Raw genomic sequence first — 27,848 nt, 5'->3', positions numbered from 1 at the left:
CAGCCGGAAATAGGTGCGACCCGGAAGTGCCCACCCGCCCTCCGGTCCGCTCGCCAGCCGGGGTCGGTTGACGCCGCTGGAAGATCCTGTCGGTCTGTCTTCCCCAGGCCTGCCGCTCCCGGACCAGCCATGGACGGTGAGAGGCCGCCGCCCTCCGGGGCTGCACGGGGCGGGGCGGGCGGGGCTTAGGCGGGTGCCCCTGGCCTCGATCCCAGACCCTGAAACCCGACCCCGGACTCTGGGGCCTGAACCTGGGACCCCAGTCCCCGACCCCATAACCCGGGACCTCGACCCAGAGCTCGGATACCAGAGCCCCTTCCCTGATCCCCGCCCACTTCTCCGGCTCTCCCCAGCGACCGGCTGCCCCTGCCCCTGCCCCACCCTCCGCTTGCCAAGCTGCTGTACTGGTGAGGGACATCAGGCTTTTGGGCCCTGGGATTCCGGGTCAGAGGGCACCCGAAAAGGAGGCAGTTGTACCAGTGTCCCCAGAACACTATCAAGAGAAGTAAGAGCTAAGACAAAAATTCCTCATTAGGTACAGGCACAGAAGTTCTTGAGGTAGGAACCGTATCATCCCATTCCGCAGATGGGAAAACAGAGGCTGGGAGGGAGTCCGTGCAGGCGCAGGCCCCAGGCGGCGTGGTCGTCTGTCTGGTCCTCCACTGCCAGCAGTACCACCTCAGGGCTCTCTGCTCTGCTCTGCCTAGGAACAGGAAGCATCTGTGATAAAGTGAAGATAGGTACATTTGCTAGAATATTTCAGTGCTGGTGTGACAGAGAGGTGGAACGTCATTGTCGAGAAGGAAATTCTATACAGATTGCCTCAGAGAGAAGATGAATGCACCCCACCCCAATGCTCAGCACACACACGTTGGGTTTTGCCTTCCGCACTCAGCTTCAGCTCCCCAGGGAATTGTTTTCCCATATCCCTTTTCTCCAGGGCCAGGTTTTGCCCTGTGGAGTCTGTCCCTCCCACCCTAGTCTGGGCCACACTCAACACAGCCTTGCTGTCCCCCGCAGGAAGCACACTGCCTGCCACCTGCTCTAGATGCACAGACGACCTGGCCTTGCCCAGGGCCTGCGCTCACGGTTGGCAGATGCACAGGGCCCAGGGGAGCTCTTGGCTGGGAGCCTTCACCTGCCTTTATGGGTCTGGATTCTGGTTCTAGGATTTTGTTTCTTCATTCTGGGCTAGTGTGGTAAACAGTTTCAAGAATCATTTCCCAAATTTAGGAATGGGATACACTGAGATAGTTTTAAGATGAACCCCAAACTACCTAGCTCTTGAGTTTGGATGTGGTCTCTGTGGGCCAGCTCTTTTACAGCGTAAGAATCATTACCCTGCTGTTTTTATCCATGAAAAACAGACTGTCAAGTACTATTTTGTTGGGCCCCAAAATCACTGCAGATGGTGACTGCAGCCATGGAATTAAAAGACACTTGCTCCTTGAAAGAAAAGCTATGACAAACTGTTAACAAGTAGAGACATCACTTTGCCAACAAAGGTCCTTCTAGTCAAAGCTATGGTTTTTCTAGTAGTTATGTACAGATGTGAGAGTTGGACCATAAAGAAGGCTGAGCACTGAAGATGCTTTTGAACTGTGGTGCTGGAGAACTCTTGAGGGTCCCTTCGACGGCAAGATCAAACCAGTCAATCCTAAAGGAAATCAACCCTGAATATTCATTGGAAGGACTGATGCTAAAGCTGAAGCTCCAATACTCTGGCCACCTGATGTGAAAATCTAATTCACTGGAAAAGACCCTGAGGCTGAGAAAGATCGAGGGCAAAAGGAGGAGGGATGGCAGAGGATGAGATGGTTAAATAGCACTACCAACTCAATGGTCACGAGTTTGAGCAAACTCCGGGAGATAGTGAAGGACAGGGAAGGCTGGCGTGCTGCAGTCCATGGAGTTGCAAAGAGTCAGACAAGACTTAGCAACTGAACAACAACAAGTAGTAAACGTTACTAGAGTGGGGAGAACTCCCAAGGGTCCTTTGTAAAGCTCCACTGATTACAGACCATACTGTGTTTTCACTGTAGGCTGCGCTCATACCCTTAATGTCAGCTGGTGCTGTCCAGGTGGTTCCTAGTGGTGTCAGAGGGTCAGGGAAACTCTCTCATTGCCCGAGCTTTGTGGCTAAGGAGGTGCCAAGCTGGTGTGAGTGGGCCTCCCTGCATGCCCCAGTTCTATGACAGCTCTTCACATTCAGGGGAGGTGGTGACCCCATCAGCTAGGGGTGCTGCTTCTCACATTCCTCAGTCGTCTCACGATTCCTTAATCGTCTCTCTTTGCAGACACCCTGTTCCAGCTGAAGGTATGTGCTGATCAGCCTTTCACCCTGACCCTATCCTGGTGGTTGTCAGTGGGGACAGATGGTGCAAGTCACACTTGGTGCTCAGCCAGACTGATGACTGAGGGGTCAGGGACACGCCTTGCTGGCTTTTCTTGGGCTGAGCAGAAGTGGGTCACTTGGACTCGTCCATGAGGGTGACTGTCTGTGCATCCCGTAAACGTTCCATGAGTTGTTTAAAATGGTGGCCTCACGTCCTTCAGAGTCACACACGGGACAGCATTCTTTCTGGCAGCGAGTGTCCCTCCTGCCTGCGGTGGTGTTGGCAGGCTCTGTCAGAGTTCCTTAGTCCCTCAGAGGGAACAGCCACGCGGGCTCTGAAGGGCAAGGGAGTGAGGTTGTCTGGTCCCGACTGTAGCAGCTGCACCGGCTCAGCCCTGTGGCCTCCAGACCAGATTCCCAGGTCAGGACCACCTGGACTTTTCCCTGAGGAACGGAGGATGGGAGGTAGACACATAAGAAACCTTTTCTCTACAATGGGAAATCCCAGGTGACACTGGCTGAGAGAACACTGCTGGCCTCTGGGAGGCTACTTGTTCCCCAGGCTCATCTGAGCCTTCTCCCTGCCAGCTTCCAGTCAGCAGAGGCCTGGGGGCCACTCTGACCAGGGCTGAGGTGTGTGAGGTCACGCCAGGGGCTCCGTGTTGGAGCTGACTGGTGAGTCCCAGGGCCCCTGGCCAGAGGAATGGACCTTGTTTAGCAGCAGTAGATGGTGGCCCAGTGTGTACTTCAGGCTGTGCATGGGGTGGGGGCGCCGGGCAAGGCTGGACACAGGAGGCCGAGGAGCCGCCTTGGGAGGGGCCCTGGCGGCTGGGGCAGGAGAAGGGCTGCACCGGCCCGGGTAGCTATGCACAGCGACACCTGATGCCAGCCACACTGGGCACCTGGAGTGGGGCTCCCAGGACCAAGGAACTGATGTTTTATTTAATTTTAAGTAATTTAAACTTAAGTAGCCACACGTGTCTAGTGCCTACTGGACTGGACAATGCAGGAAGAGAGAATGGTCCAGGGGTCAGGCGATGCAGATGTTGATTTAAAGGCCTCTCAGGATTGAGTTTGATGACCAGGAAGTGGGTTGACTTTGGAGAGAGCACCCTGTGGCCATGAGCCTGCAGTTAGGGAGCCGGTGACCTACATGGGCCAGACCACGGGAGCAGGGCACACGTCGGCCTGAGGCTGAGACCCCAAAGCATTCAGCTGTTTGCTTCACAGCCAGACGGCAGGAGGATATCAGAGAGGGAGGGGTTTACGCTGGTGAGGCCTGTGGGCAGTTTCTCAACAGGCCCCCAGCTGCTGTTCTGTGGAACAGGCTGGAAGGTGGGGCCAAGGCCCCAGCAGCCAGCCTGTGTGTGGAGGGAAGGCAGTTGCAAGCACAGCCCACGGACAGGATGCTGGGAGGGGAGTGGATTGTCCAGCAGAGGCGGCAGTCCCTCAGGTGGACTTGAGGCCCAGGAGGTTGGGGAGTGGGCCAGGCAGGCTGATGCTGTGACCCAGCCTCCTTACCTCAGTTCACAGCAAAGCAGCTGGAGAAGCTGGCCAAGAAGGCGGAGAAGGACTCCAAGGCAGAGCAGGCCAAGGTGAAGAAGGTGAGTGTGGGCCCTGATGCTGGCTGGGCCATCCTTCTGGTCCTGTGCTCTGACCCTCCATGGGGCGGGGCGAGGCTGGAGGCTCCTGGGGTCGCCCACGCTCTTGGGGGACTTGCTTGTAGCCACTGGTTACAGCCGTTGAGTGGCTGCAGTAGCTCCTGGGGTCCTGGCCAGTATGAGTGATCTGGTGCCCTGGGGAAGAAAGGGAACGCAGCCGACCGTGCGGTCTAAAGCCTTGTGCCCCAGAGGGTCAGCACTGGTCATGCTGGCCTTCCCAGCTCTGCCTCTTCCAGGTGGACAGATTCTGTGTGTGACCCAGGAGGAGCGGAGGGGGCCGGGCATGGCAATGGAGAGGACACCTGGAAAGGCAGCCATGGTCTTTGGGCTTGGCTTGCTTTTGTCTGATCCTCTCTGGGGGCCGGTTGGGGCCCTGGTCCTAGGTACCCTCACTCCTGAGACATTTCTGAGGAGAACCCCTGGGGAGAGGCTGCGAAGGGGCCACCCGCCAAACACCAGAGTCCCAGGCCAGGCCAGGACGGGACCCCAGCTGGCATCTCCCTTCTGAATTTCAGGCCCTTCAGCAGAAGAATGTAGAGTGTGCACGTGTGTATGCTGAGAACGCCATCCGCAAAAAGAACGAAGGTGTGAACTGGCTCCGCATGGCGTCCCGCGTGGATGCCGTGGCGTCTAAGGTGCAGACAGCCGTGACCATGAAGGGGGTGAGTGCTTGGCCAGGGGACGCGGCCAGCTCCTGCTGGCGGAGTTGAGGGTGCAGCTGGGACTGGGGTCACCCCAGGATTCCTTCTCTACAGTCAGGCAAGCGCCAGCGTGTGAGACACGCCCCGAAGGCTTTTAAGTGTCACGGCCTGGGTCTCCTCCTGTCCATTCTTCCATCGACAGTGTCGTCTGCAGACGTGCCATGCAGGGACCCCTGGGGCCTGAGGGCCCTGCCCACCTCATTGCTGCCTCCGCAGGTGACCAAGAACATGGCGCAGGTGACCAAAGCCCTGGACCGGGCGCTCAGCACCATGGACCTGCAGAAGGTCTCTGCAGTGATGGACAGGTTCGAGCAGCAGGTGCAGAACCTGGATGTACACACGTCGGTACGTGCGCCCAGGTGTGCCGGTGATGGCCGCGTCTGCTCCCTCCCTCCCCCTGGGGCCGTCACCCTCCGGGAGCCTGGTTCCTTGTGTGGAGTCCAGACCAGCCCACAGAGGTCCAGCAGGGGAGAGGGGGCCCGGGCCCAGGGTGGGTGCCCTGCAGGCAGCTATGCCCCGGACCCAGCACTCTGGAGAGTGTGCGCTGGGGAGAGTGCCAGAAAGGCCTGGAGGGACAGAGGGAGCCCTGGGGCGCCCTGACTGCCCAGCACTCGACCCTCAGGTGATGGAAGACTCCATGAGCTCGGCCACCACGCTGACCACGCCACAGGAACAGGTGGACAGCCTCATCCTGCAGATCGCGGAGGAGAACGGCCTGGAGGTGCTGGACCAGCTCAGCCAGCTGCCCGAGGGTGCCTCTGCTGTGGGCGAGAGCTCCGTGCGCAGCCAGGAGGACCAGCTGTCCCGGAGGTGGGCGGGGCGGAGAAACCCAGCCCCATGTGTGCGTGGGGGTGGGGGGCGTCAGGCCGCTCACCATAGAAGGGGAGGAAGGCAACTAGGACGGCCTGGAAGAGGTGGAGGGTGCTGTTGCGGGGCCTCAGAGGGTCCTGTTGTTTACAGGTTGGCCGCCCTGAGGAATTAGCAGAGCCCGCACCAGCGCCCCTTCCTGGCCTGGGGGAAGGCCGGGAAGGCCGCCACTTCCCCTTCCCTCTGGTCTGGCCTTTCTGCCGAGCGAGCCTACAGCCTGCGGCAGCACTGGCCCCTGCTGCTCCCAGCCTCTCACCTGCCAGCCCTGGGACTCTTCCTCTTGTCTGAGTGTGGGCGTGGGTCTGTGCCCTGCAGGGTGAGTTTGCACAAACTTGTGACTTCTTTGGGTGATTTCTGTGACTCCGGGCCAACCAGCTGGGCAGTCTGCAGGCTCCCTCCATCCACCACCCACTAAGAAATGTACAGGGACTGGCCAGTGGTCTCCACATGGACATGGGGGCCTTCAGACTCCGTGATGACAGATGCATGGGGAGCGGTCAGCCAGCCAGGGTCGGGGCGGCTCCCTGTTGCCAGCTTTCCCCAACCCCCACCTCCCTGCTCCAGCTGGAACCTGGTCCTGCCGCCAGGTGGGCTCAGGCTCTTCCCCCTCCTGGGGGGACGTTTTTCCCGTAATTGTAGTAACCGGGTGCCTCCCCGGCTGGCTCTGGCTGCATGGTGGGCCCACGCCGTTGACCTTGAAGCTGGAGGGACTGATGGGAGAGCCACGGTGGGGCCCACGGCAGCACTGGTTCCGATGACGTGCGGGAGCCTGAGAGGAGCTGCAGACAGGCTGCACGTTTCTGTTTTCTTCAATTCTTAAAGTTTACTTCACCTTCCTGAAGCTCCCAGGGTTTTCTGTTTTTGTTTTTGCCAAAAGAGAAGGAAGAGTAGACAGGACGCGTCAGCTGGAGAGCACTGGTGGTTGGGGCTGACCAGAGGCCTCGGACCAACCGTCCTCACAGCGATGGCTCTTGAGGACAGAAATGTGGGAGAGCTTTCCCGAGGCTCACTGCATTTCATTCCTCCAGGACTTGGAGGCCACAGGTGTTCCGTACCATAAGCTATAGACAGTAGTGTGAGACCAGAGAGAAAGGGGTCAAGAGTGTCTGGTTTTTCCTCTGTGACGACCACCTCGCCTTACACTCTCAACATCCTTTGGGGCTTCCATGTGCTGGGGATCCAGAGAGGGTCCCGAGTGTGTCCCCAGCGGGGGTGGGGCCCCACCGGGACACACAGTGAGGGCAGAGGCTGCTGCTCATCAAAGGGCAGCTGGCGAAGCTTGCCTTTTCCTGAAATGCTGTTCTGAGTAAAAAGAAAAAGATTGACTTCTGAGAACTGTTTCCATCTTTGTTTCAGTGGCTGGTGGGAGGGTGGAGGAGGGTGGGGGTGTGTGCCTGAGGTGGGGACCCTTGGCATGTGGTCCAGCCCCAAGGACAGGCTAATGCGTTCCTGAAGCGGGCAGGTGGGTAGTGTGAGGAGTGAGATTCCCAAGCCCTGCTCAGTCCGACTCAATAGGATCTAGTTTCTTTACGATTTTACCCTGAAATAATTTTAAACTGCTATTAAAAACTGCAAACCTAGTGCACAACAACATCAGTAGACATTTGTGTACGAGCTTTCCTCATCTCAGGCCTCTAAATTACCCAGGAACCAACCGAGAAAACTACTCCAACCCCAAGTCTGGGATAGGCCCTCTGGTTTCTCTGACCTGGATGGCCACCGTTTACCCCCACGAGCTCACAGGAACCACCTCTGAGCACCATGCTCTGTGTGTCGGAAATTGCGCCCAGGCACTTCCTGCATGCATCCCCACTGTGGACCCCCGTGCGTACACCTTATGCACAGCGTGAAGCACCACAGCACGCCCCTGCTGTGCGCCAGAACCAGATTGGTCCACCCTGCCACCGCCCCACGTGCTCCACCAATGATGTTCCGTGCCCCTTCCATATTCACAAACCATCAGGGCACTTCCTGTGTGTTACAGAAACTATGTCTGGGCACCCGGCACTGTACAAACCAGAAACTATGTTCCTGTACCCACTGTGTACAGCAGAAGCTACCTCTGGGCACCACCCTGTGCAAACCAGAAAACAGTCCTCAACCCATCAGTTCAGTTCAGTCGCTCAGTTGTGTCCGACTCTTTGTGACCCCGTGAACCGCAGCATGCCTGGCCTCCCTGTCCATCACCAACTCCTGGAGTCCACCCAAATTCATGTCCATCAAGTCGGTGATGCCATCCAACCATCTCATCTTCTGTCATCCCATTCTCCTGCCCTCAATCTTTCCCAGCATCAGGGGCTTTTCCAATGAGTCAGCTCTTCATATCAGGTGATCAAAGTATTGGAGTTTCAGCTTCAACATCAGTCCTTCCAGTGAACAGCCAGGACTGATCTTTAGGATGGACTGGTTGGATCTCCTTGCAGTCCAAGGGTCGCTCAAGAGTCTTGTCCAACACCACAGTTCAAAAGCATCAATTCTTCGGTGTTCAGGTTTCTTTACAATCCAACTCTCACAACCATACAGGACCACTGGGAAAACCATAGCCTTGACGAGACGGACCTTTGTTGGTAATGTCTCTGCTTTTTAATATGCTATCTAGGTTGGTCATAACTTTCCTTCCAAAGAGTAAGCATCTTTTTATTTCATAGCTGCAATCACCATCTAAAGTGATTTTAGAGCCCAGAAAAAGTCAGCCACTGTTTCTCCATCTGCTTGCCATGAAGTGATGGGACTGGATGCCATGATCTTCGTTTTCTGAATGTTGAGCTTTAAGCCAACTTTTTCACTCTCATCAAGAGGCTCTTTAGTTCTTCACTTTCTGCCATAAGGGTGGTGTTATCTGCATATCTGAGGTTATTGGTATTTCTCCCGGCAATCTTGATTCCACCTTGTGCTTTCTCCAGCCCAGCGTTTCTCATGATGTACTCTGCATATAAGTTGAATAAGTTACAGCCTTGATGTACTCCTTTTCCTGTTTTGGAACCAGTCTGTTGTTCCATGTCCAGTTCTAACTGCTGCTTCCTGACCTGCATACAGGTTTCTCAACCCCTCCGTTCTCCATAAACTGCGTCCTGGTGTCCCCTTCTGTGCACCAGAAACCATATCTGTGCGCCCTCACCGCGGGCTTGGGAACCACCTCTGTATGTACGAGGGCCCCCATGTATGTACGAGAAAGCATGTTGGTGCGCCGCTCCCTACCCCGTGAACACGTGAGGCACGACGGTATGCCCCCAGGTATGTCCAAGAACCAGAATAGTGCACCCCGCCCTCAGTGCGCTCTAGAAACTATATCCGTCAGCTCCTCTGTACTCATTGAAATCGCATTCGGGCTGCCGCCTGGGAGCTGCAGAAACTGGGCAGTTCTGGGCAGTTCCTGTGTGGCAGAAACTACATCTGGGTACCTCCTTGTGTGCACCAGAAACCACACCCTTGCGCCCCCATTATGGGCGCGAGAAGCAGGTATGTGGGCACCGGTCTGTGCAACAAAAGCATGTTGGTGCGCCCTCCTGTGTACACGTTAGGGACGACAGGATGCCACTGTATGCACGGGGATCAGATTATTGCAACTCTCTATGTTTCAGAAACGACTTCTGGGCACTTCTGTGTGCATCAGAAACGTCTGGGCACTACCTGTGTGCGTCATAAATAACGTCCTGGTATTTCCTGAGTGAATCAGAAACAATATTTGGAATCCCTTATGTGCTGCTACTGCTGCTGCTGCTAAGTCGCTTCAGTCGTGTCCGACTCTGTGCGACCCCATCCATAGACGGTAGCCCACCAGGCTTCCCCATCCCCGGGATTCTCAAGGCAAGAACACTGGAGTGGGTCACCATTTCCTTCTCCGTCCCTTATGTGCACCTGAAACCAAATCCGTTTGACGCCACGGTGGGCGCAGACACCAGGTCTGAGGGCACCCACGTGTGCACTGAAAGCATGTTGATGCGCCCTCCTGTGGACAGGTTAGGCACGACAGCATGACACTATATATGCGCGTAGGAATCAAATTGTTGATTACCTCTGTGTGCCAGCGGATCACAACAAACTGTGGGAAATTCTTCAAGAGATGGGAATACCAGACCACCTGCCTGCCTCCTGAGAAATCTGTATGCAGGCCAAGAAGCGACAGTTAGAACGGGACATGGAACAACAGACTGGTTCCAAATCGGGAAAGGAGTAAGTCAAGGCTGTGTATTGTTACCCTGCTTATTTAACTTATATGCAGAGTATATCATGCGAAATGCTGGGCTGGAGGAAGCACAAGCTGCAATCAAGATTGCTAGGAGAACTATCAATAACTTCAGATACGCAGACGACATCACCCTTATGGCAGAAAGTGAAGAAGAACTAAAGAATCTCTTGATGAAAGTGAAAGAGGAGAGTGAAAAAGTTGCACTCTGATGCACACAGAAGTGCCCAGTAGTTTCTGAAACATACAGAGAGTTGCAATAATCTGATCCCCCACGCATACAGCTTAAAACTCAACATTCAGAAAACTAAGATCATGGCATCCACTCCCATCACTTCATGGCAAATAGATGGGGAAACAATGGAAACAGTGACAGACTTTATTTTGGGGGCCTCCAAAATCACTGCAAATGGTGACTGCACCCATGAAATTAAAAGACGCTTGCCCCTTGGAAGAAAAGCTATGACCAACCTAGACAGCATATTAAAAAGCATTACTTTACCAACAAAGGTGTGTCCAGTCAAAGCTATGGTTTTCCCAGTGGTCATGTATGGATGTGAGAGTTGGACTATAAAGAAAGCTGAGAACTGAAGAATTGATGCTTTTGAACTGTGGTGTTGGAGAAGACTCTTGAGAGTCCCTTGGACTGCAAGGAGATCCAAGCAGTCAATCCTAAAGGAAATCAGTCCTGAATATTCATTGGAAGGACTGATGCTGAAGCTGAAACTCCAATTCTTTGACCACCTGATGCAAACAACCGACTCATTGGAAAAGACCCTGATGCTGGGAAAGACTGAAGGCAGGAGGAGAAGGGGATGACAGGACGAGGTAGTTAGATGGCATCACTGACGCGATGGACATGAGTTTGAGTAGGCTCTAGGAATTGGTGATGGACAGGGAAACCTGGCATCTTGCAGTCCACAAAGAGTTGGACAGGAAGGAGCGACTAACTGAACTGAACTGTGTGTGCGCCAGAAACTACATCTGGACATTTCCCATGTGCCTCAGAAACTACGTCTGGGCACCCCGGCCCTTGTGTGCACCAGAAACAACAACCGTTCGCCTCCACTGTAGGCACAGACATCAGGTCTGTTGGCACTCATGTGCTCACCAGCAGCATGTTAGCGCGCCCTCCTGCGGGCATGTTGGGCGCAACTGCACGAAACTATATGTATAGGCAAGAATGTAGGAAGTTAGGGCACTTCCTGTGTGTATCAGAAACAACTGGCCGGGCACTCCCTATGTGAATCAAAAATAATGGTCCCGGCACCCACCCGGTGATCCACATCGGTTCTCCCCGTACTCTGGACCCAGAAACCAGGTGTGGACACTCACTTGTGCACCAAGATCATGTTGGTGCACCCTCCGGTGGACAGGTTAGGCACGATTACATTCCAGTGTATATACGCTCGGAATCAGATTGTTGCATCACTTCCGGTGCAGCAGAAACACCGTCCGAGCACTTCCTTTGTGCATCAGGAACGTGCGAACGCTCCCTTACGTGGACCAGAAACCACATCCGTTCTCCCCCACTGTGACCACAGAAACCAGGTCTACGCGGACCCATGCGTGTGCCAAGAGCGTGTTCCTTCGCCCTTCTGTGTACACGCTAGGCACAACAGCGCGCCCCTGAAGTGAAGTCGCTCAATCGTGTCCGACTCTTTGTGACCCCATGGACTGTAGCCTACCAGGCTCCTCTATCCATGGGATTTTTCCAGGAAATAGTACTGGAGTGGATTGCCATTTCCTTCTCCAGGGGATGTTCCCGACCCAGGGATCGAACCTGGGTCTCCCGCATTGTAGATAGACGCTCTACCGTCTGAGCCACCAGGGAAGTCCATAGCCTGCCCCTATATATGTACAAAAATACATCCAGGCACTTCCTGTGTGCTCCAGAAACAACATCCGGTCACTTCCTTTGTCCATCGTAAATAATCTCCGGCCACTTCCTGTGTGTATCACATATAGTCTTGGTACTTCCTGTGCGTATCATAAACATTCCGGCACCCTTTTATCTGCACTTGAAACCCCATCCATTCACCCCGTGTTCACGCAGAAACCAGGTCTGTGGGCGCCCTCCTGTAGACACTTTAGGCACAACATGGCATAGGAATCATATTGTTGCATCGCTCTATGTGCATCAGAAACAACGTGCGGGCACCTCTTATGTACACCAGAAACCACATCAGTTCGCCCCCACTGCGGGCACAGAATCCCGGTCTTTGGGCACCCATGTGTCCATGAATAGCATGTCAGTGCGCCCTCCAGTGGACACGTTAGGCACGACAGCATGCCACAATCTATGCTCGGGTATACGTCCGGCCACTTCCTGTGTATCATAAATAACCTTCAGGCACTTCCTGTGTGTATCATAAACGTCTGGGCAACCCCTTATGTGCTCCAGAAACCACATCCGTTCGCCCCCACGGTGGGGGCACAGACTATGTCGGTGAGCAGCCAGATGTGTACCGAAAGCATGTTTGTGCTCCCTCTTGTGAGCATGTTAGACATGATAGCATGCCGCTATATCTGTGCGGGAATCAGTTCGTTACATCCCTCTGTGTGCTCCAGAAACTGTGTCCTCCAGAAACTGTGTCCGGGCACTTCCTGTGTGTATCAGAAACTACCTCCGGGCAACTCCTGTGTACACCCGAAACCACATCTGTGGACGGCACTGTGCACGTGGGCCCCCGGTTTGTACCAGAAAGCATGTTGGTGTGCCCTCCAGTGGACACGTTGAAGCACTACAGTATGCCCCTGTGTGTGTGTCAGAACCAGACTGGTGTACAGCCGCCCTCTGAGTTCCATAAACTCTGTGCCCCTGAGCCCCTCTGTTTTCATTAAACCACATGCGGGCAGCAACCGGTGCCCGAAACCACGTCAGGGCAGTTCCTGTGTGCACCAGAAAGGACGTCCGGGCACCGCCCCGCTCGCCTCCCCACGGCGACGCGAACTAGAAACTATGCTCCTGCACCCCCTTGTGCACCAGAAATGACCTCCAGGCGTTACTCTGTAAGAACCAGAAGATACCTTCCTTCAACAACCCCTCGGTGCTCCAGAAACTGCCTCCAGACATTCCCGTGTGAGGACCAGAAACTGCTTCCGTGCAGAGCCTTGTGTGCACCTGAAAATGTGAGGCACAACAGCATGGCCCCCGTGTGTGCCCCGGACCCCGAATGGTGCACCCTGCCGCTGTGTGCTCCAGATATTGTCTGTGTGCCCCGCCTCTGTACTCACCGGAACCCCATCTGGGCAGCCTCCTGTGCACTCCGAAACTACATCCGGGTAGGCCCTGTGCGCTCCAGAAACTAGTCTGCCCAGCTGGCTGCACCCCTGTGAGACGCTCTTGCCCACCAGAGGACAGAGTTTGTGCAGGGACTCTGCTGGGGCCCCTGGTGCGTTGTCAAAAGGCCCTGCTCTCAGCCAAGCCCTCTGGGCAGTCTGTTAAATTCCATGGTTCGTATTGCGGGGCGGGGTGGGGCGGGGTTGGGGGGTGGTGCTACACAGTCTGTCTGCTCTTGATCAGTTTTGGGGGCGTGTGAACCCCTAACAGGGTTCTAGAGTCAGAACCGCAGTTAGGTCCCTGCCCTTTGTGCCCATCCGCCTGCCAGAGTGACCGCCTGTGGCTCTGGGCCACCCCTTGTCCCTGCTTCGAGCACATCTTGGTTTGAACCAGGCCTGAGACTCGTTGCCTGGTTGTGAAGCAGGAGGCAGATGGACAACCCCACCCCCCACCCCCCACCCCCAACCCCCCACCCCCAACCAGGCTAAAGCAATTAGAGATTCATTCTCTCTTGAGGGGAACTCCAAAACAAGAATAGCAGGGCAATTAAGGGAGGCGGCTGGGCCCTACTCAAACCATCCAGACCACACATGTACAAAAATGGCTCCTTAGAAGCCAAAGAGGAGTCATGTCAAGGGATGTTCTACCCAGAAGCCTTTTCGGTAGGATCCATCTTGGCTATGAGAGGCACGCACTCATGGGAGGATGCTGAGATATACCAAATATGGACTATGAACCAGGAAAATCAGAATGACTGACCAAAGGAAACCCAGAATAACTGTCCCATAAAAGTAAAGCTAACTGCCAGGAGGGTGCAACTCAGGGGCACCCCCTCTCCCTGAGTCCACTTGTGTGCTTGTCCACACATGCTGCTGCTACTGCTAAGTCACTTCAGTCGTGTCCGACTCTGTGTGACCCATAGACGGCAGCCCACCAGGCTCCCCTGTCTCTGGGATTCTGTACTCTTTTTCCTCTTAATAAATACTTTACTTGTTTCACTACTTTCTGTCTTTGTGGAAGTTCCCTGCGAAGCTGAAGGGCCAGGGCCCTTTGTCACTGACCACTGGTCTAGCAGTTAGAACCTGGTGCTCTCATCTCCACAACACAACCCAGTCTCTGGCTGGGAACCCAAGCCTCTTCAAGCTGTTCTTCAGGCCAAGGCCACTTGAGATCAGTTGCAGAATGGCTGATATGGGCTCCGCCCAGTGAGACGGCCCTCCAGGGGCTCCAGAATGGACTCCATGCTGCCAGCTCAGGCATGGCACCTGCCTCATGGAGCCCATTACCTGGAGACCCAGGAAAGGCTGTGGGCCTGCAACTCCAAGGGTGAAAGAGGCGGGAGCAGAAGGATTTCCAGAACCAGATTCTGGGGACAGCACTTGATCTGTTGCCTCTGGGTGTGGTTCCAATGTGATGAAGGTGATTTCAGATGGATTTAAAGCATTTCTTATGAGAAAATCCCTCCCCATTAGCAAATTTAGGCCTGCCCACCTGCAGCCCACCAAGGTCTCCTCCTGCCTCCTCCAGCCCGGCTTAGGTAAATCAGTGGCTGCAGCTGGTGCAGTTGGAATAATTGGCCAACTCAGGACAAAAACCTTAGACTTGAGTTCTTCCTCCTTTAACATTACACTGATCCCAAGTGTCAGCAAATACCCACAGTGTCCCAGCTTGTGACTTTAGACCTCCCTGAGAGGGTGCCAGCTGGCTGGCAGGCACGGGTTGTTAGCAGTGTTCTCGGGGGCTCTGGCCTGGAAAAGCACCAGCAGGAACATATTGGGGGTCTTGTCTGGAGTCTGTCACCCACTAAGTTATTAATCTCCAGACACATCCACCAAATAACCAGGCTGGGGAGGTTGCTGAGCCCAGGTGGAAAGCCCTGTCCTGTAGGATCTGTGTTCACCATGTGCGAGGAGACCCCACGGGGCTGGGAGCCTCCCAGCTCCAGACCTTTATACCAAGAGAGACTGGCCCAAGGGGTGGGCACACGAGTGTGAGTGCATTGGGAGTATATATGTGCATGCATGAGTGAGGATATGAGGGTGTGGGGTGCAGGAGTGCACAGATGAGCATGCATGTGTGTTTGTGTGTGTGCCTATGTACAAGCGCGTGTGAGGAGGTGGCAACTGAAGCCTGGACTGTGTTTTTAAAGAGCCTCCAGCAACGTCCACAGAGTTTCTCAGACCCTGACCCCGCTGGCCATGACCTTCCGGACTCGGGCACTCGTGTGTCCAGGTGTCCAGCCAGAGGCCCCTCCAGGGCTACGGTTGTCGATGACATAAGAGTTGAAGGCTCGGTGCCTTTATTGAGGGCCCAGCTGTGCCTGCGTAATGTGCTGCCCAGGGAGCCCTGCAGCCTGCCCAGGACCAGGCAGCCTGAGTGCACAGGGAATCGCGGCCATGCCAGCCCCTGGAGTGTCAGAGAAGACACAGGCTGAGGAGGAGGGCCACAAGGGAGGCCAGCAGGGCCCCTGGCTGGAGGTGGAGGCTGGGGGTCCCTGAGTAGCCGTACTTGGTCCTGCAGGAAGCCTCCAGCTGGCCCAGTGGGATGGGCTCCTCTCCAGGAGCCTGCTTGTGATCGCTAGCCTGGGGACAGACACAGGTCAGCTGCCTGTCTGAGGGCAGGAGAAGCTTGGGGGTGGGGGGACGGGAGCATGGCAGTCCCTCCTCACCTGCTCCACTGCCTTGAAGACCCTTAGTAGGTTTTCAGCCAGGGCACCCCTGACCTCCTCCTCTGTCCACTGTCTCCTGAGCAGCTCAGCGACCAGGTCTGGATACTTGGACACGTCCTCCAGCCCGGAGGGGAGCCTGAGATGTGGGCAGAGAGCCAGAGTCTGCAGCCTGGGGCTTGGAGCCTGGGGGCCCCATCCCAAGCCCTGGAACCCTCTGCTCCCTACAACATATGGGCAGGGTCTTGCCTTACCTGGACACACCATCGTAGTCCCCACCAAAGCCCACGGCTCCAGCTCCCGCAACCTTCTTGATGTAGTCCAGATGGTCTGCATGGAGGCAGCACATGAGGCCCTACAAGAGGGACACTCCCACCCCCGCCCATACCGCGGCCCCTCAAGCCCACCCACCTGCCACTTGGGACAAGTTGGCCTCTGCTTTGCAGGAAACGTAGTCATTGTAGAAGTTCACCATTACCAGGCTGCCCGTCTGCTTCTGCAAGGGAGAGAGGGTGGAGCTGGGGGCAGGGCAGCCAGGCTTCGAGGGCCAGCCCAGGGCAGAGGAGCAGCCCCACCCTCACCACCAGCTGCAGCACGTGGTCGGGCACGTTGCGCCGGTGGTGGCACAGGCTGTATGCCGAGGAGTGGCTGAAGATGACCGGGGCCTTGGACAGCTGCAGAGCGGCCTCCATGGTGGCCACGGACACGTGGGCCAAGTCAATGATGACGCCCAGGCGGTTCATCTCCTTCACGACGCTCTGAGGGGGGACGGGATCAGGGGACCTGTCCAGCCCAGAGGGTCACAGACGACACCCCGGGACCAGGCAGGCTGCACTGTGCCCACTTGTTCACAAGACCTCCTGGGGCTCATCATAGCCCAGGGCTCATCATTGCCCCGGCCTCCACTCACCTGCCCGAAGGATGACAGGCCTTGGCTCTGGGCTTCGTCCTCTCCCGTGTCCACCAGCCAGTTGTCGGCCCTGGGAGAGCAGAGAGCGGGAGCCCAAGGGGAAGCATGGCTGTCCAGGCCCACCACCCCTCGAGCCTCTTCGGAGGACAGCAGGTACCCCAGGATCCCTGCCCCTAGACCCGACCTGGGGCTGCTCACCAGGGCGTGTTGCAGCTGTGGGTGAGAGTCAGGTAGCGCATGCCCAGGTGGTAGAGCGCCCGCAGGACACCTAGACTGCTGTCGATGGAGTGGCCGCCCTCCACGCCAACCAAACTGGCCACCTTCCCCTCCTGGAAGGCCTGCTGGATCCCTGGGGGTAAGGGGCTGCAACGTGAAAGGACAACCCAGCGGCTCTGCTCAGGACGGCCCCCTGCCCACCCCCCGACCCCCCACCCCCCTGATCCCCGCCCCGCCGCGGGCGCTGGCACGCACCTGCGCTGTCCGTGACGCACAGGAAAGTCTCGGGGTAGAGCTGGCACATGCGCTGGATGACGTCAATCTGCTCCAGCGTCCGCTTCACCGAATCCTTGTTCTGGGTGTCGCAGGGCGTGTACGCAGACCAGAACTGGGGGCCACGGTGGGGAGGGGCTGAGAGCCGAGCGGTCGGAACCCAGGCCCTGCCCCTGCTCAGGCATACAGGCCTGGGGCTCCCCTCGCGCCCCAGAAGCCCTCCCCACAGCCTGGGTGGCTATCGGAGCCCCCGCTAAGGGCCCAGGGAGGTACACGGCCACCAGTGAGGGGGCGCCAAGGGAAGAGCGGGTGGGCTCCGTGGGCGGGCTCAGGGCCGAACCCTACCTGGGCCCCCACAAAGCCAGCCTTCAGCTTGGGGATGTTGGTGTGCGTGCTGTTCAGGCTGGTCAGGTTGGCCCTCGGGTCCTGAAGCTGATTGTTGAACTTCTTCAGCAGCTGCCAAGGCAGGTCATTGTGCCTGGAGGGCCAGGAGGGGTCAGGACGGGGGTTTCAGGACAGCTTCCTCCCAGGCAGGCTGCCCCTTCTCTGGCTCCTCTTCTAGTGGCTGAGGACTAGGAGGGTCCCAGGGTGATTGCTGTTACATGAACACACCTGAGCACAGGTGAGCTTCTCAGCCGGCCCCACCCCCAGGCCAGGTCAGCGAGCTGAGCCCTAAGGGGACAGGTCTTCTCTCCCTGAGCCTTCCACTGGGGAAAAAGGAGGGCGCACACTGGCTTGGCTTCAAAATCGTGGGGGGCGTCGGGGGGGGGGGGCGGACGGTTAAAACAGTCTCCATGGATAAGACTGGTTGCCATGGGGTCACTGGATGTAGGGCCTCGGCGAGATTTCACAGGTTAAACACGAAATTCTAGGACTCCCGGCCGTCCAGTGGTTACGACTCCGCGCTTCCAAAGCAGGGGCGCGGGTTCCATCCCTCAGCCGGGAACTAAGACCCCGCCTTGAGGCGTGGTCAAAAAAAGGAGTTGAAATCTCCTCTTGCAGGAGCTGGGGAAGTGAGAGGCGTGGCCTTCCCTGGGGGAGGGTGGCCAACCGAGCAGCGCGCCAGTGCAGAATTTGGGGCTCCCTTCGCACCTCCGGTCGCCTCGCAGACCCTCTCTGCCTCAGTCCATGGGCACAGTCTCGCACCATTTCCAAGAGGATCCTCTATGCTTCCAAAAGACAAGCCCTCTAAAGTCTTCCCAGGAGCCAGGAGGCGGAGAGTGCATTGGAGGTAGGGGTGGGGCAGAGGGAGAGGTGGGAAGGGCGGAGAGGACCAGACCGGACCCGGAGGAGAAGGCGCAGGGGGCGCGGAGGGCTATCAGCCGCTGGCGAGTGGGCACTGGTGGGGCTGGGGCACCTTCTCCCTGGCCCCAGGAACTGACAGAGGGGGACCAGGAGCAGCCCCAGAGGAGAGGCCGCTGGGAGCCAAAGCTCCAGATGCTGGAAGTGGCCTCGGCCCTTGGGACCTGGTGAGAGAAGCAGTCTCAGGCCCAGCCCGGACCCTCCGTCGGACTTTTATCAGCCTGTGTGCACACACGCATGCGACATTCAGGGAGCCGTGCAGGGAGCCGCCCGTCTGCATCCCTGGTCTGGTGACAACGGGGACACTTGGAGAGAGCCTTACTCCCACTGGGAGCCCTCCCATCCAGGCCTCCTCTGCAGCTCTGCAGCCAGGCCCACTGTCCCCAGGACCCTCCCCCATCCCCAGCTCCGCTCCCTCCTCTTGTCTGTTTCTTCATCTGTCGGGGCTGCCTAGTGCGGATCAAGCACTATCAATGTTAACACTGTGGTGGCCCAGGTTGTCCAGCCCCCTGGGGTGGGCTCTTCCTGATGGTGGGAAGTGAGGGCTCCCTGGACCCCACCCTGGGGCTCCAGACTGTGGAAGCTGCCCCAGGTGCCCTGGGTGGGGCTCCCACCCCAGCAATGTTTTCTGCAAATTCTGAGATTTGACCGCTGGGCATGGCCTTTGCTGACTGAGAGGTGGATGAACTCCAGTGAGGCGAGGTCATCACCTCATTGCAGGATTGGGGGGTGCTGTCCCTGGGGCAGCGCCACCAGGCAGGACTTTACTCCTTTGCTGGTCTAGGACATGCAGCCCCACCCTCCAGCTGCCTCCACTTTATTCCTCCTTCCTCCCCTCTCCTCCCTTTGTAGGTCTCTGCTCTGTGGGCCATACCACCTTTTGGAGCCTAGTGGAGCCTCTCTCCTTATCTTTGTGGCTTGGGTAGCATCCTCAGACATGGTAGAGGACTCTTCCATTCTACTAAAAGAAGGGAGGAGAGGGTTCCTAGTTCTGGAGAGTGCTAGAAAGGACAACCAAATGCACACTTAGACCAGCTCTGGCATACAGATGTGATGGCTGGAGCTGGTGCAGCTATGTTAAATCACGAGGTAACTGTGGGAATGGTGGCTGCACTATTGTGGAATGCTGTACCAGGGCTTCCTCTGCACTTTTCTGTGTTAAAGCTACTTCTTTGTGTCTCTTAGCTACACTGCTCTTGAGACAGCTCCATTACCTAGACTCAACCCCGTCTCCCTGTGCCCAGCTGCCCTGAGTCCTCCAGAATGAAGGAACAGCTTCCCTGGTTCATTCTGTTGATCATCTACCTATGCTTGCTGGCCTGGGATGCCCAGTCCCTGAACCCGGACCTGTGAGACAGAAGGGCCTCCAGGGTGGGAACCAAGGGCAGCTGCCTCTGCAGAAAGCTCTCTATGCCTGTGGAGCAGGCGAGCGGCGAGCAGGGGGATGGGAGGTCCAGGAAGCACAGGAAGGAGAGTGGTCAGGGGAGGGCTGTGGGAAGGAGGAAAGGTGGGGTGCACACTGACCCTTGATGGCCACTTCCTTCTCTAGGGCTACCCTGCAGCTCCAGGCAGGTCTTATGTGACAAGACACTCACTTTCTTTGCTTTTCGTCTAGAACTTTTGTCCAGCAAAACCCAGCAGCATGTAGTGTTCTCCTAGCCTTCCCGGCACCCAAGAGCCCATGCACACTGGATACTGCTCCTCTGGGCTGCATGCAGCCTGTGTGCCGGGCACCACAGCAGGCGGGTGGGCAGGAGAGCAGGCGGGGCAGGAGTGTGTGTGCAGGTGGTGTCCTTCCCAGGGCTCTGGAAGTCCCCGAGGAGCCGGGGCCAGGATCAGGGGAGGGGACCTGGCCAGGCTTGCCTGCAGCGTCAAGGGGCCCCAGGGGCAGCTGTGAGGACTTTTTTTTCTTTGTTTGTTTTTATTGTTCCAAGCTCAGTGGGAGTCACGGCAGGGGGCATCTTGAAGGACAGGGGTGGGACTTGGGTCTCCAAGCCTCCCCCTGGCTGCAGTGTGAGACCTGACCTCGAGCCTGTGGGAGGAGGGGACGGTCAGAGATGCAGGCCTGACCTCAAGCAGGGGGTGGGGTGGTGGAGGAGGGTAACTGAAGGGGACAGGCAGGCCCAGGTTGGCCGCAACATCAGGGAGAGACAAGGTGTCTCTAGGGTCTTGGCTGGAATGGTACCCGTGGGAGTGGGTGCCCAGGAGCTTGTCTGGGGCACTGAAGGCTGGCGTGCCTCGGTGAGGTCAAGCTGGGATTTGATGGGGTCACGCCAGGTGGATGGGGCGGCGGGGTGTGTGACAAGAGGGCCTCAAGAAGAAGGGTCAAGAGGGCCAGCAGGGTCTTCCCCAGTGACACCCTCCCTGCCCTTCCTGTGAGGCAGGGCCCCCAGCCCCCCCTTCCGGAGCTGGGATCCAGCCCCCAGGAGGTTCAGGTTGGGCTCAGGTGCCCCGGGAGCTGCTGAGGAGCGGGGGCCTAACCACTCACCCACTTCCTTCCCCATTCCCACAGACCCTCCTCTGCTGAAGTCTTTGTAGCCCTGAGATCCCACAAAGAGTTCAGCAAAGAGCAAAGGCCATGTTTCAGTTGGAGAGACTGCGTCTTGGGGAGACAGGGCAGTACCTGTCTCAGGTCACATGAGCCTTGATCACAGCTCCCCCAGCCCAGACTGCAGACCCGTCCCGAGTGGCTGCTTACCCGTCAATGACAGGTGTGCTCTGCATGAGTCTCACCGCATTGTCCCGGAACTGGTCTGCAGTGCAGACGGCCACCAGGGGCCAGAGCCACCAGCCGGTCCACATGGCACTGTCCCTGGGCACCCGCTGCCTGCCGCTGCTGTGCGTCTGTCCTAAGCAGCTGTCCTGCCAGAAGACGGAGGCCTTTGGTCCAGGTGATCGCTGCCCAACCTCCCGTTTATCAGTAATCAGCGCATTCCCTGTGAGGGTGGGAAGATGGGAGTTCCTGGACCCTGTGGCTGGGCGTCGCTGTCTGAGGCTGGGCGTCATTGTCCGGGCCAGGCCAAGGTGCAGTAAAACCCCAAGGGCGGAGCTGCTGCCCAGAGGACAGGAGAAGAGGCGGGGAGGGCCTTACCTCCACGCCCGCCCCTAGGACCCAGTGCCTGAGTTCTGCAAACAAGATTCGGTTTTGCGTCCTTGAATGCACCCCTCGGTTTGCCTGTCAAGTAGTTTTATGTTACTTTCCACAGACAGTGGAGCACAGCCCCACAGGGGCGCTCCCACCAAACCCCACCCTGGTCCTGGGGACAGCACTGTGACCCATGCTCAGCAGCAGGTTGGACACGGGGGCTTGGGGTCAGAAGCCTGGAGTGTTTGTACTTCCTCAGAACTGGAGGCTCACACAGGTCTCTCAGATGGATTGTTTGAGGACAAACAGGTCTTGAGTGGGGCAGTTTGAGGATGCTCCCAGGAGCTGCTGGGATGGGTGAATCAGTGATCCTTGTCCCAGGGCTGGGCCAGCATCCTGGTTCTGGTGGGCAACTCTGGCTCCTCGGGGTTGCTGGGTTCCACAGGGCTGGTCTTACCGGGTCATTCACGTTCAGTTCTGGGACTTCAGCTGCAGATGACTCTTGCAAGTTGGTGACAGAGGACACATTTCCAGGAGTTAAGCTGTGGGCATGACCATACGTCCTTGGGTGACCCAAGAAACACAAGACTCAAGGACACTCAACTACACCCATGGGAGGGCCGGGTACACCCTTGTTCAAACACGAGAGGATTTCCAGGATGATAGCCCCGGAAGATGACAGCCAAGGGGCCCAAGTCTATACCCAGGAGGGCTCGTGCTGTGCAGGGTCCATTCCGCCTCCTCCCTCCAGTAACTCACAGCCTGTGTCCCTTGGTGGGGCTCGGGGTCAGGCTGCTTGTGCACGTGGTCAGACTTCTCATCCGTCTGTGAACAGAAGTCATCATGGGCCCTCCTGCTGGGAGCGCCGACCTGTGGACCCGTGGGTCAGGCCCCACACTCACACCTGAATCTGTCTGCTCAAGTCAATTGTTCATCCTGGGGTCTCTGATTGCCTGACAGTCTTCCACGCTCTGGGCCTCCTACTCACAGTGCCCAGCTTCGGATCCATGGTTCCCACTGAATTTCTGTGTTGGGCCCTCTGCCTCTAGGTTTATGTCCTGCTTCACTAGAGCTGTTCCCCCAAAACACCCCTGGCAGTGGTGTTGGGAAGTGAACTTCCAAGCTCTGGAATGTTTGCACTTGACATTATTATGCCCTCATAAGTGAGCAATAGGTCTGCTGGCCTTGCACTTCTGGATCATAACCTGTTTCCTCTCGAAAGTGAAAGGCTATCCACAATGCACTATTGCTGAGAATTCAGTTCTTTGTAGGCAGCTTGTTGCCTTGAGCTACCTCTTCCTCCTTGGCTCTGCACTTTCTCAGTGAACGGCCTCACTGGAGACTGTTTTCATCTGACCAGCTCCTCGTGCGGGGTCGCTGGCTCTGCTGCTGGTCCAACAACACGCCCTGGAATCCTCCTCTGTCTGCTCCCGGGCACCGTGTTCAGTCGGATGCTGGACCTCTGGCACTGCTCCTATTTGACTCTTGTATTTTTCTCTCCTGTTTTAGGTTTTCTTGTGCTTTTATTCTATGCATTTCTATTCTGTGAATTTATGAATGGAATATTCTTTGAATTTATTCTATAAGTTTCCTTGTTTCTGAATTTAAGCATTTTCACCCAGTTTTCTTTCAGAAATTATATACTTAACCTCCCAAAGTACCGTCTTGTGTTTCTGTTGTTGGTGGGTTTCTTTTATCTTTGCTCCTTGTTCTTATATGGAAGCACTATTATCTGGTGTCAGTTGGTAGTTCTGTTTTCTTTTCTCCTGTTTACTGGATGATAATGTTTCCTCTGGACCCCTTTCCCCCCATTGTGTATTTTGACCTTTCATCGCATGTGCAGACTGTCCTCTACCAGCTGGAGGTCTTTGTCACTTCATGCAGTAGCCAAACTGCTAGATACCAGAGCCTCCCAAAGCAAGAGGGGGCCCTTAATGTCAGAATCTAACAAGAGCGCATCACAGCAACCCTGATTCTCAAAACAAACATATTTTTAGGGACACTCCCTGGTGTCTTTTTCCCCGGAGTCAGCCTGGCCACAGACCAACCAGGACTGTCCATCTGTGTCTATGGGCACCGGGGGTCAGCCTGTCCACCATCCAGCCATCCATAAGTCTGATTTTAGCCGTCTCTCACTCCCGCCTGCTCCTGTGACATCTAAGTTGAGCTCCCCTTTGGTTTCTGATGGGCCCCTGCCCTCTGCACCCCTGCCGCCCTCTTCTGTAAATGCTCCTGAAATGGCCGTCTCCATCTAAGTTATCCCCCAAAACAGGCTGAATCTGCCAGTCAAGGACCCTTCCTCTGTGGGACACTGCAGGTTCTGCCTGAGTCATTTCCTGCCACCTGGAGGGACATGGCAAGGAAATGCCCGTCTCAGGCCCACCTCTGACCGATGGGCTGCAGTGGCTGTAGCTGTGGAGGATTCTCACGGTGTCTCTGCTTCCTCCTGTGCTGGCACCCCATGACATGAGCCTCAGGGACAAAGTGGGCGCGACAGCCTGGCCCAGGTCCTTTGATTTTAGAGACTCTCTCAGGAGGTGGGACCAGGCTTTGTTGAGAGCACAAGCTTGGGAACAGGCCGCCCTGGGTTCATGCCCCTGTGTGGCCTACTGCATGTTCTAGAACTGGCAGCACTCGCCTGTCCATCCTCCTTACTCTCTGCCAGGAGGAGAGGCAATCGGCTCAACCCGCAGAGAAAGCGGCCGGCATGACTTCCGTGCTGCCATCTGGCTCCTGTCCTGGACTCACCATGGGGGATGCAGCCACCAGCCCAGCTCCCCCCACCCCCAGCTGACGGCCGGCTGCGGCCCCCTGCCAGCTCCTGGCTGAGGCCGGACTCTGGGCCAGAGACCAGTTGGCCCTGCTGGGTCTGGAAACGTGAGCAAAGACGGAGACCCCTGAGTGCCGGCTAGATCTTTGGAGGATTGCTTGTTCAACAGCAGGGAGCTGACACACTGGCCCTTCTCTCGCGGCTGGTGACGGTGTTGGTGACAGTGCCTTGTGGTCTGTAAAATGGGTGAGTGACCCGAACCACCTTGGGCTGCTGGGGGCGGCCGCGCCCCACAGTCTCCTTGGCAACAAGAAGCCCCCGGTCCACAGCGGCTGAGGACGTGCGCTCTCCCTTAGGGTTCCTGAGAGAATGGCCAAGCCTTGCCGCCTGCTCAGCTCCCAGGGGAGCCGCCTAATTGTCTGCCTTAAAATGTTTTCACGTTTTATTTAAATGAAGAGAATGATGTCATTAATGGGAAACATCAGCGTCACTTGCCGTCATCAGAAGGAACACGGTGACAATAAACACACAAAAAGCAAGCAGTGCTGCTACATTTTGGCGGGAGCCGGAGAGGCGGCCAGGGAGCAGCCAGAGCCTGCCCGGCTCTTCACAAACCCGCCCGGAGCAGCCCAGGTGCTCATGAGCTCCCGGGACGGTCCCCCAAGATGCCCCCATCTGCACCTGCGCCCGCAGGGGCGCAGCCCTGACACAGCCCAGAGCAGCCGGAGGCCCTGAGTCCACAGCCCCTGCCCCTCAGGAACACACACCCTGTGTGTGCGAACAGACACGAGCAAACACAGCTAACCACACACCCACATGCAGTGCACGATTACACAGGCGCCCTGGCACAACCGCCTGTGTGCCAAGATGCCTGTGCCCCGACATAGCAAGCGTGCCGACACCTCCTGTGACCCACACACCAGCACACGCATACACCAGGACATCACAGACGAGACCTGCATGTGCAGACGCAGCACAGGCTTATAAGCACACCCGTGTGGGCTTGCCCATGTGATCAGACACACGCAGACGCCAAGATGCAGACGTGCACACAGACACATTTAGCACACCAATATAAACTCACAGTAATACACAGGTGCATGGTTGTGACCACACACTCACACACACTCTTACCCCAGGCCTGTCCTGGCACGAGCACAGCACACAGGCTCAGCCTTGCAGGTGCCCTCGTCTCTGTGTCACTGTGCCCACGGCCCCCATGTCCTCTTTGTGGCCTATGGCCAGGCCCTCAGCCCCGTGACCACCCACAGAGCCTGGAACACGGCAACCCCCAGTGGGCCTGGAGGCAATGGGGTGTGCTGGCGTGTCCTGGGGAGCCCTGGGTCCAGGCCCTTTAGACCATGTGGCCTCTGTGTCCAGGCATCCTGAGGCCTCTCAGCTGTCCAGGCCCAGTCGTGAAGGCACTGCCCAGGTCTCTGCCCCCAACCCTCATGGAGGCCACTGTTCACCCAGCCCCAGGGTGCCTTCAGGCTGCTGGCTTCTCCACAGGCCTCCTGGTCCCCCACTGTGCCCTCTCTCCCCACTGTCCCCTCTGCCCCCACTGTCCCTTTCTGTCCCCCTCAGTCCCCCACTGGCCCCACTGGCCCCCTCTGTCCCCCTCTGTCCCCCACTGTTGCCCTCTGTCCCCACAGTCCCCCTCTGTCCCCCAATGTCCCCCTCTGTCCCCTCTGTCCCCCACTGTCCCCCTCTGTCCCCCACTGTTGCCCTCTGTCCCCACAGTCCCCCTCTGTCCCCCACTGTCCCCCTCTGTCCCCCTCTGTCCCCCTCTGTCCCCCTCTGTCACCCTCTGTCCCCCTCTGTCGCCCTCTGTCCCCCTCTGTCCCCCTCTTTCCCCCTCTGTCACCCTCTGTCCCCTGTCCCCCTCTGTCGCCCTCTGTCCCCCTCTGTCACCCTCTGTCCCCCTCTGTCGCCCTCTGTCCCCCTCTGTCCCCCTCTGTCACCCTCTGTCCCCCTCTGTCGCCCACTGTTGCCCTCTGTCCCCCACTGTCCCCCTCTGTCCCCATCTGTCCCCCTCTGTCCCCCACTGTCCTCCTCTGTCGCCCTCTGTCCCCCTCTGTCGCCCACTGTTGCCCTCTGTCCCCCACTGTCCCCCTCTGTCCCCATCTGTCCCCCTCTGTCCCCCACTGTCCCCCTCTGTCCCCCTCTGTCGCCCTCTGCCCCCCTCTGTCCCCCTCTGTCGCCCTCTGTCCCCCTCTGTCCCCCACTGTCCCCCTCTGTCCCCCTCTGTCGCCCTCTGTCCCCCTCTGTCGCCCTCTGTCCCCCTCTGTCACCCTCTGTCCCCTGTCCCCCACTGTTGCCCTCTGTCCCCCTCTGTCGCCCTCTGTCCCCCTCTGTCGCCCTCTGTCCCCCTCTGTCACCCTCTGTCCCCCTCTGTCCCCCACTGTTGCCCTCTGTCCCCCTCTGTCCCCCTCTGTCCCCCTCTGTCGCCCTCTGTCCCCCTCTGTCACCCTCTGTCCCCTGTCCCCCACTGTTGCCCTCTGTCCCAACAGTCCCCCTCTGTCCCCTCTGTCCCCCTCTGTCCCCCACTGTTGCCCTCTGTCCCCACAGTCCCCCTCTGTCGCCCTCTGTCCCCCTCTGTCCCCCTCTGTCCCCCTCTGTCCCCCACTGTCCCCCTCTGTCCCCCTCTGTCCCCCTCTGTCCCCTGTCCCCCACTGTTGCCTTCTGTCCCCCACTGTCCCCCTCTGTCCCCCACTGTCTGGGGTTAACTGCACAGCCCCCACTGGCTGTCCCCACCACTCTGAGCTCCGTGGTCCACTGGACACAGCAGCGGTCCCTCCCTCAGGTCCAGAGACACTCCCAAGAGGCCCTGGCCCTCCATTCACCCCTAGAACCACAGCCCAGCAGGCCCTTTCCTTACCCGCCTGCGATGCACTCACCCGTTGGGCACCCGAACCGGTCCCCTCAGCTCAGACTCAGAGGCCTCACCAGGCATACAGTAGGTGTCCACTAATGGCTGCCCTGCCGGGTGCTGCCTAAACCAGACAGCCCTCCCGCGATGGGAGGAGACAGGCTTCCTGCAGCTCAGTGAGCGCTGGCGCCCAGGCTCCCCAGGAGCGGGAGGGCGGGCTCCCCTCAGGTCACGAGGCCTGGGGGGTTGTTTCTGTTTTCTCAAGTCGCACCCGCCCCTGAGTTCCACAGGCGGCCTCGGAGGGGTGAACGCTGCACGCGTGTCAGCTGGTCTGAGTTTCTGCAGACACGAGAGGCAGGCGTGCCCGGCACATGCAGCCCTCCCAGGCTCAGCGCCCTCTGACCCTCAGGCTGGGCCTCAGGCCCAGGGCAGGCCAGACAGGCCCGGGCTGGGTGGCAGGGAGTCGGGGTCCCTAGACAGGCGGGGGGGTGCCCTCGGACAGGCTGGTGGCATCCAGTGACGGGCTGAGTTAGGAGTCGTGGGGCGTCACAAGGATAGCTGGGCTGGGCCGCGCTCCCCCTCCCACCGGGCAGGCCCACAGCATCATCTGGTAGCAGCCAACCTGGCACCTGAGGGGATGCCACCCCACCCTCACTGCTGGGGTCAAGGGTGACGGCTGTGTCCAGGAATGGAAGGCATCTTCGCTGCAGCCTGGCCCAGAGGCT

The 27,848-nt window shown here is 57.7% G+C and overlaps 2 protein-coding genes and 1 long non-coding RNA gene across 46 annotated transcripts; 1 reads left to right on the top strand and 2 right to left on the bottom strand.

Annotated features, from left to right (window-relative positions):
- CHMP1A (charged multivesicular body protein 1A) lies at nt 1-6,899 on the top strand. Its single transcript, XM_069549770.1, has 7 exons — nt 1-136; nt 2,298-2,317; nt 3,862-3,939; nt 4,512-4,658; nt 4,914-5,042; nt 5,320-5,507; nt 5,658-6,899. Exons 1-7 carry the CDS (start codon nt 130-132, stop codon nt 5,677-5,679), a joined length of 591 nt encoding a protein of 196 aa, XP_069405871.1. The 5' UTR covers nt 1-129; the 3' UTR covers nt 5,680-6,899.
- Nucleotides 507-5,383, bottom strand: LOC138418415 (uncharacterized). The gene is made up of 3 exons (XR_011248549.1): nt 3,857-5,383; nt 2,056-2,779; nt 507-720 (listed from the first exon to the last, which is right to left on the bottom strand). It is a non-coding gene; the product is annotated as an uncharacterized lncRNA (long non-coding RNA).
- On the bottom strand, nt 6,362-27,530 carry DPEP1 (dipeptidase 1). Of its 44 annotated transcripts, none has more exons than XM_069549754.1 (14): nt 27,152-27,376; nt 22,244-22,309; nt 21,942-22,026; nt 21,491-21,574; nt 21,098-21,335; nt 17,443-17,575; nt 17,080-17,212; nt 16,807-16,957; nt 16,609-16,678; nt 16,280-16,456; nt 16,110-16,194; nt 15,953-16,028; nt 15,702-15,837; nt 6,362-8,490 (listed from the first exon to the last, which is right to left on the bottom strand). In XM_069549754.1, the coding sequence occupies exons 5-14, from the start codon at nt 21,199-21,201 to the stop codon at nt 8,479-8,481; spliced, it is 1,077 nt and encodes a 358-aa protein (XP_069405855.1). In that variant the 5' UTR covers nt 21,202-21,335; nt 21,491-21,574; nt 21,942-22,026; nt 22,244-22,309; nt 27,152-27,376; the 3' UTR covers nt 6,362-8,478. The 44 variants fall into 44 exon arrangements, with proteins under 44 accessions (XP_069405855.1, XP_069405821.1, XP_069405819.1 ...); XM_069549720.1 differs by having other exon boundaries at nt 21,098-21,261; nt 27,152-27,318; XM_069549718.1 differs by having other exon boundaries at nt 6,362-6,625; nt 21,098-21,261; nt 27,152-27,318.
- Between the last annotated feature and the right edge of the window lie 318 nt (nt 27,531-27,848).

This window comes from Ovis canadensis, chromosome 14, assembly GCF_042477335.2.
Source record: "Ovis canadensis isolate MfBH-ARS-UI-01 breed Bighorn chromosome 14, ARS-UI_OviCan_v2, whole genome shotgun sequence".
In the NCBI taxonomy this organism is placed as follows: domain Eukaryota; kingdom Metazoa; phylum Chordata; class Mammalia; order Artiodactyla; family Bovidae; genus Ovis; species Ovis canadensis.
This window is presented reverse-complemented; position numbering and strand designations above follow the sequence as displayed.

Coding starts and splice junctions, on each gene's coding strand:
- CHMP1A (XM_069549770.1), top strand. Junction 2,318..3,861: donor ACACCCTGTTCCAGCTGAAG/GTATGTGCTGAT, acceptor TCCTTACCTCAG/TTCACAGCAAAGCAGCTGGA. Junction 4,659..4,913: donor CAGCCGTGACCATGAAGGGG/GTGAGTGCTTGG, acceptor CTGCCTCCGCAG/GTGACCAAGAACATGGCGCA.
- DPEP1 (XM_069549712.1), bottom strand. CDS start 27,207: ATGCCTGGTGAGGCCTCTGAGTCTGAGCTGAGGGGACCGGTTCGGGTG. Junction 21,336..21,490: donor TCCTAGGGGCGGGCGTGGAG/GTAAGGCCCTCC, acceptor CCACCCTCACAG/GGAATGCGCTGATTACTGAT. Junction 16,457..16,608: donor GCCTGTCATCCTTCGGGCAG/GTGAGTGGAGGC, acceptor GTCCCCCCTCAG/AGCGTCGTGAAGGAGATGAA.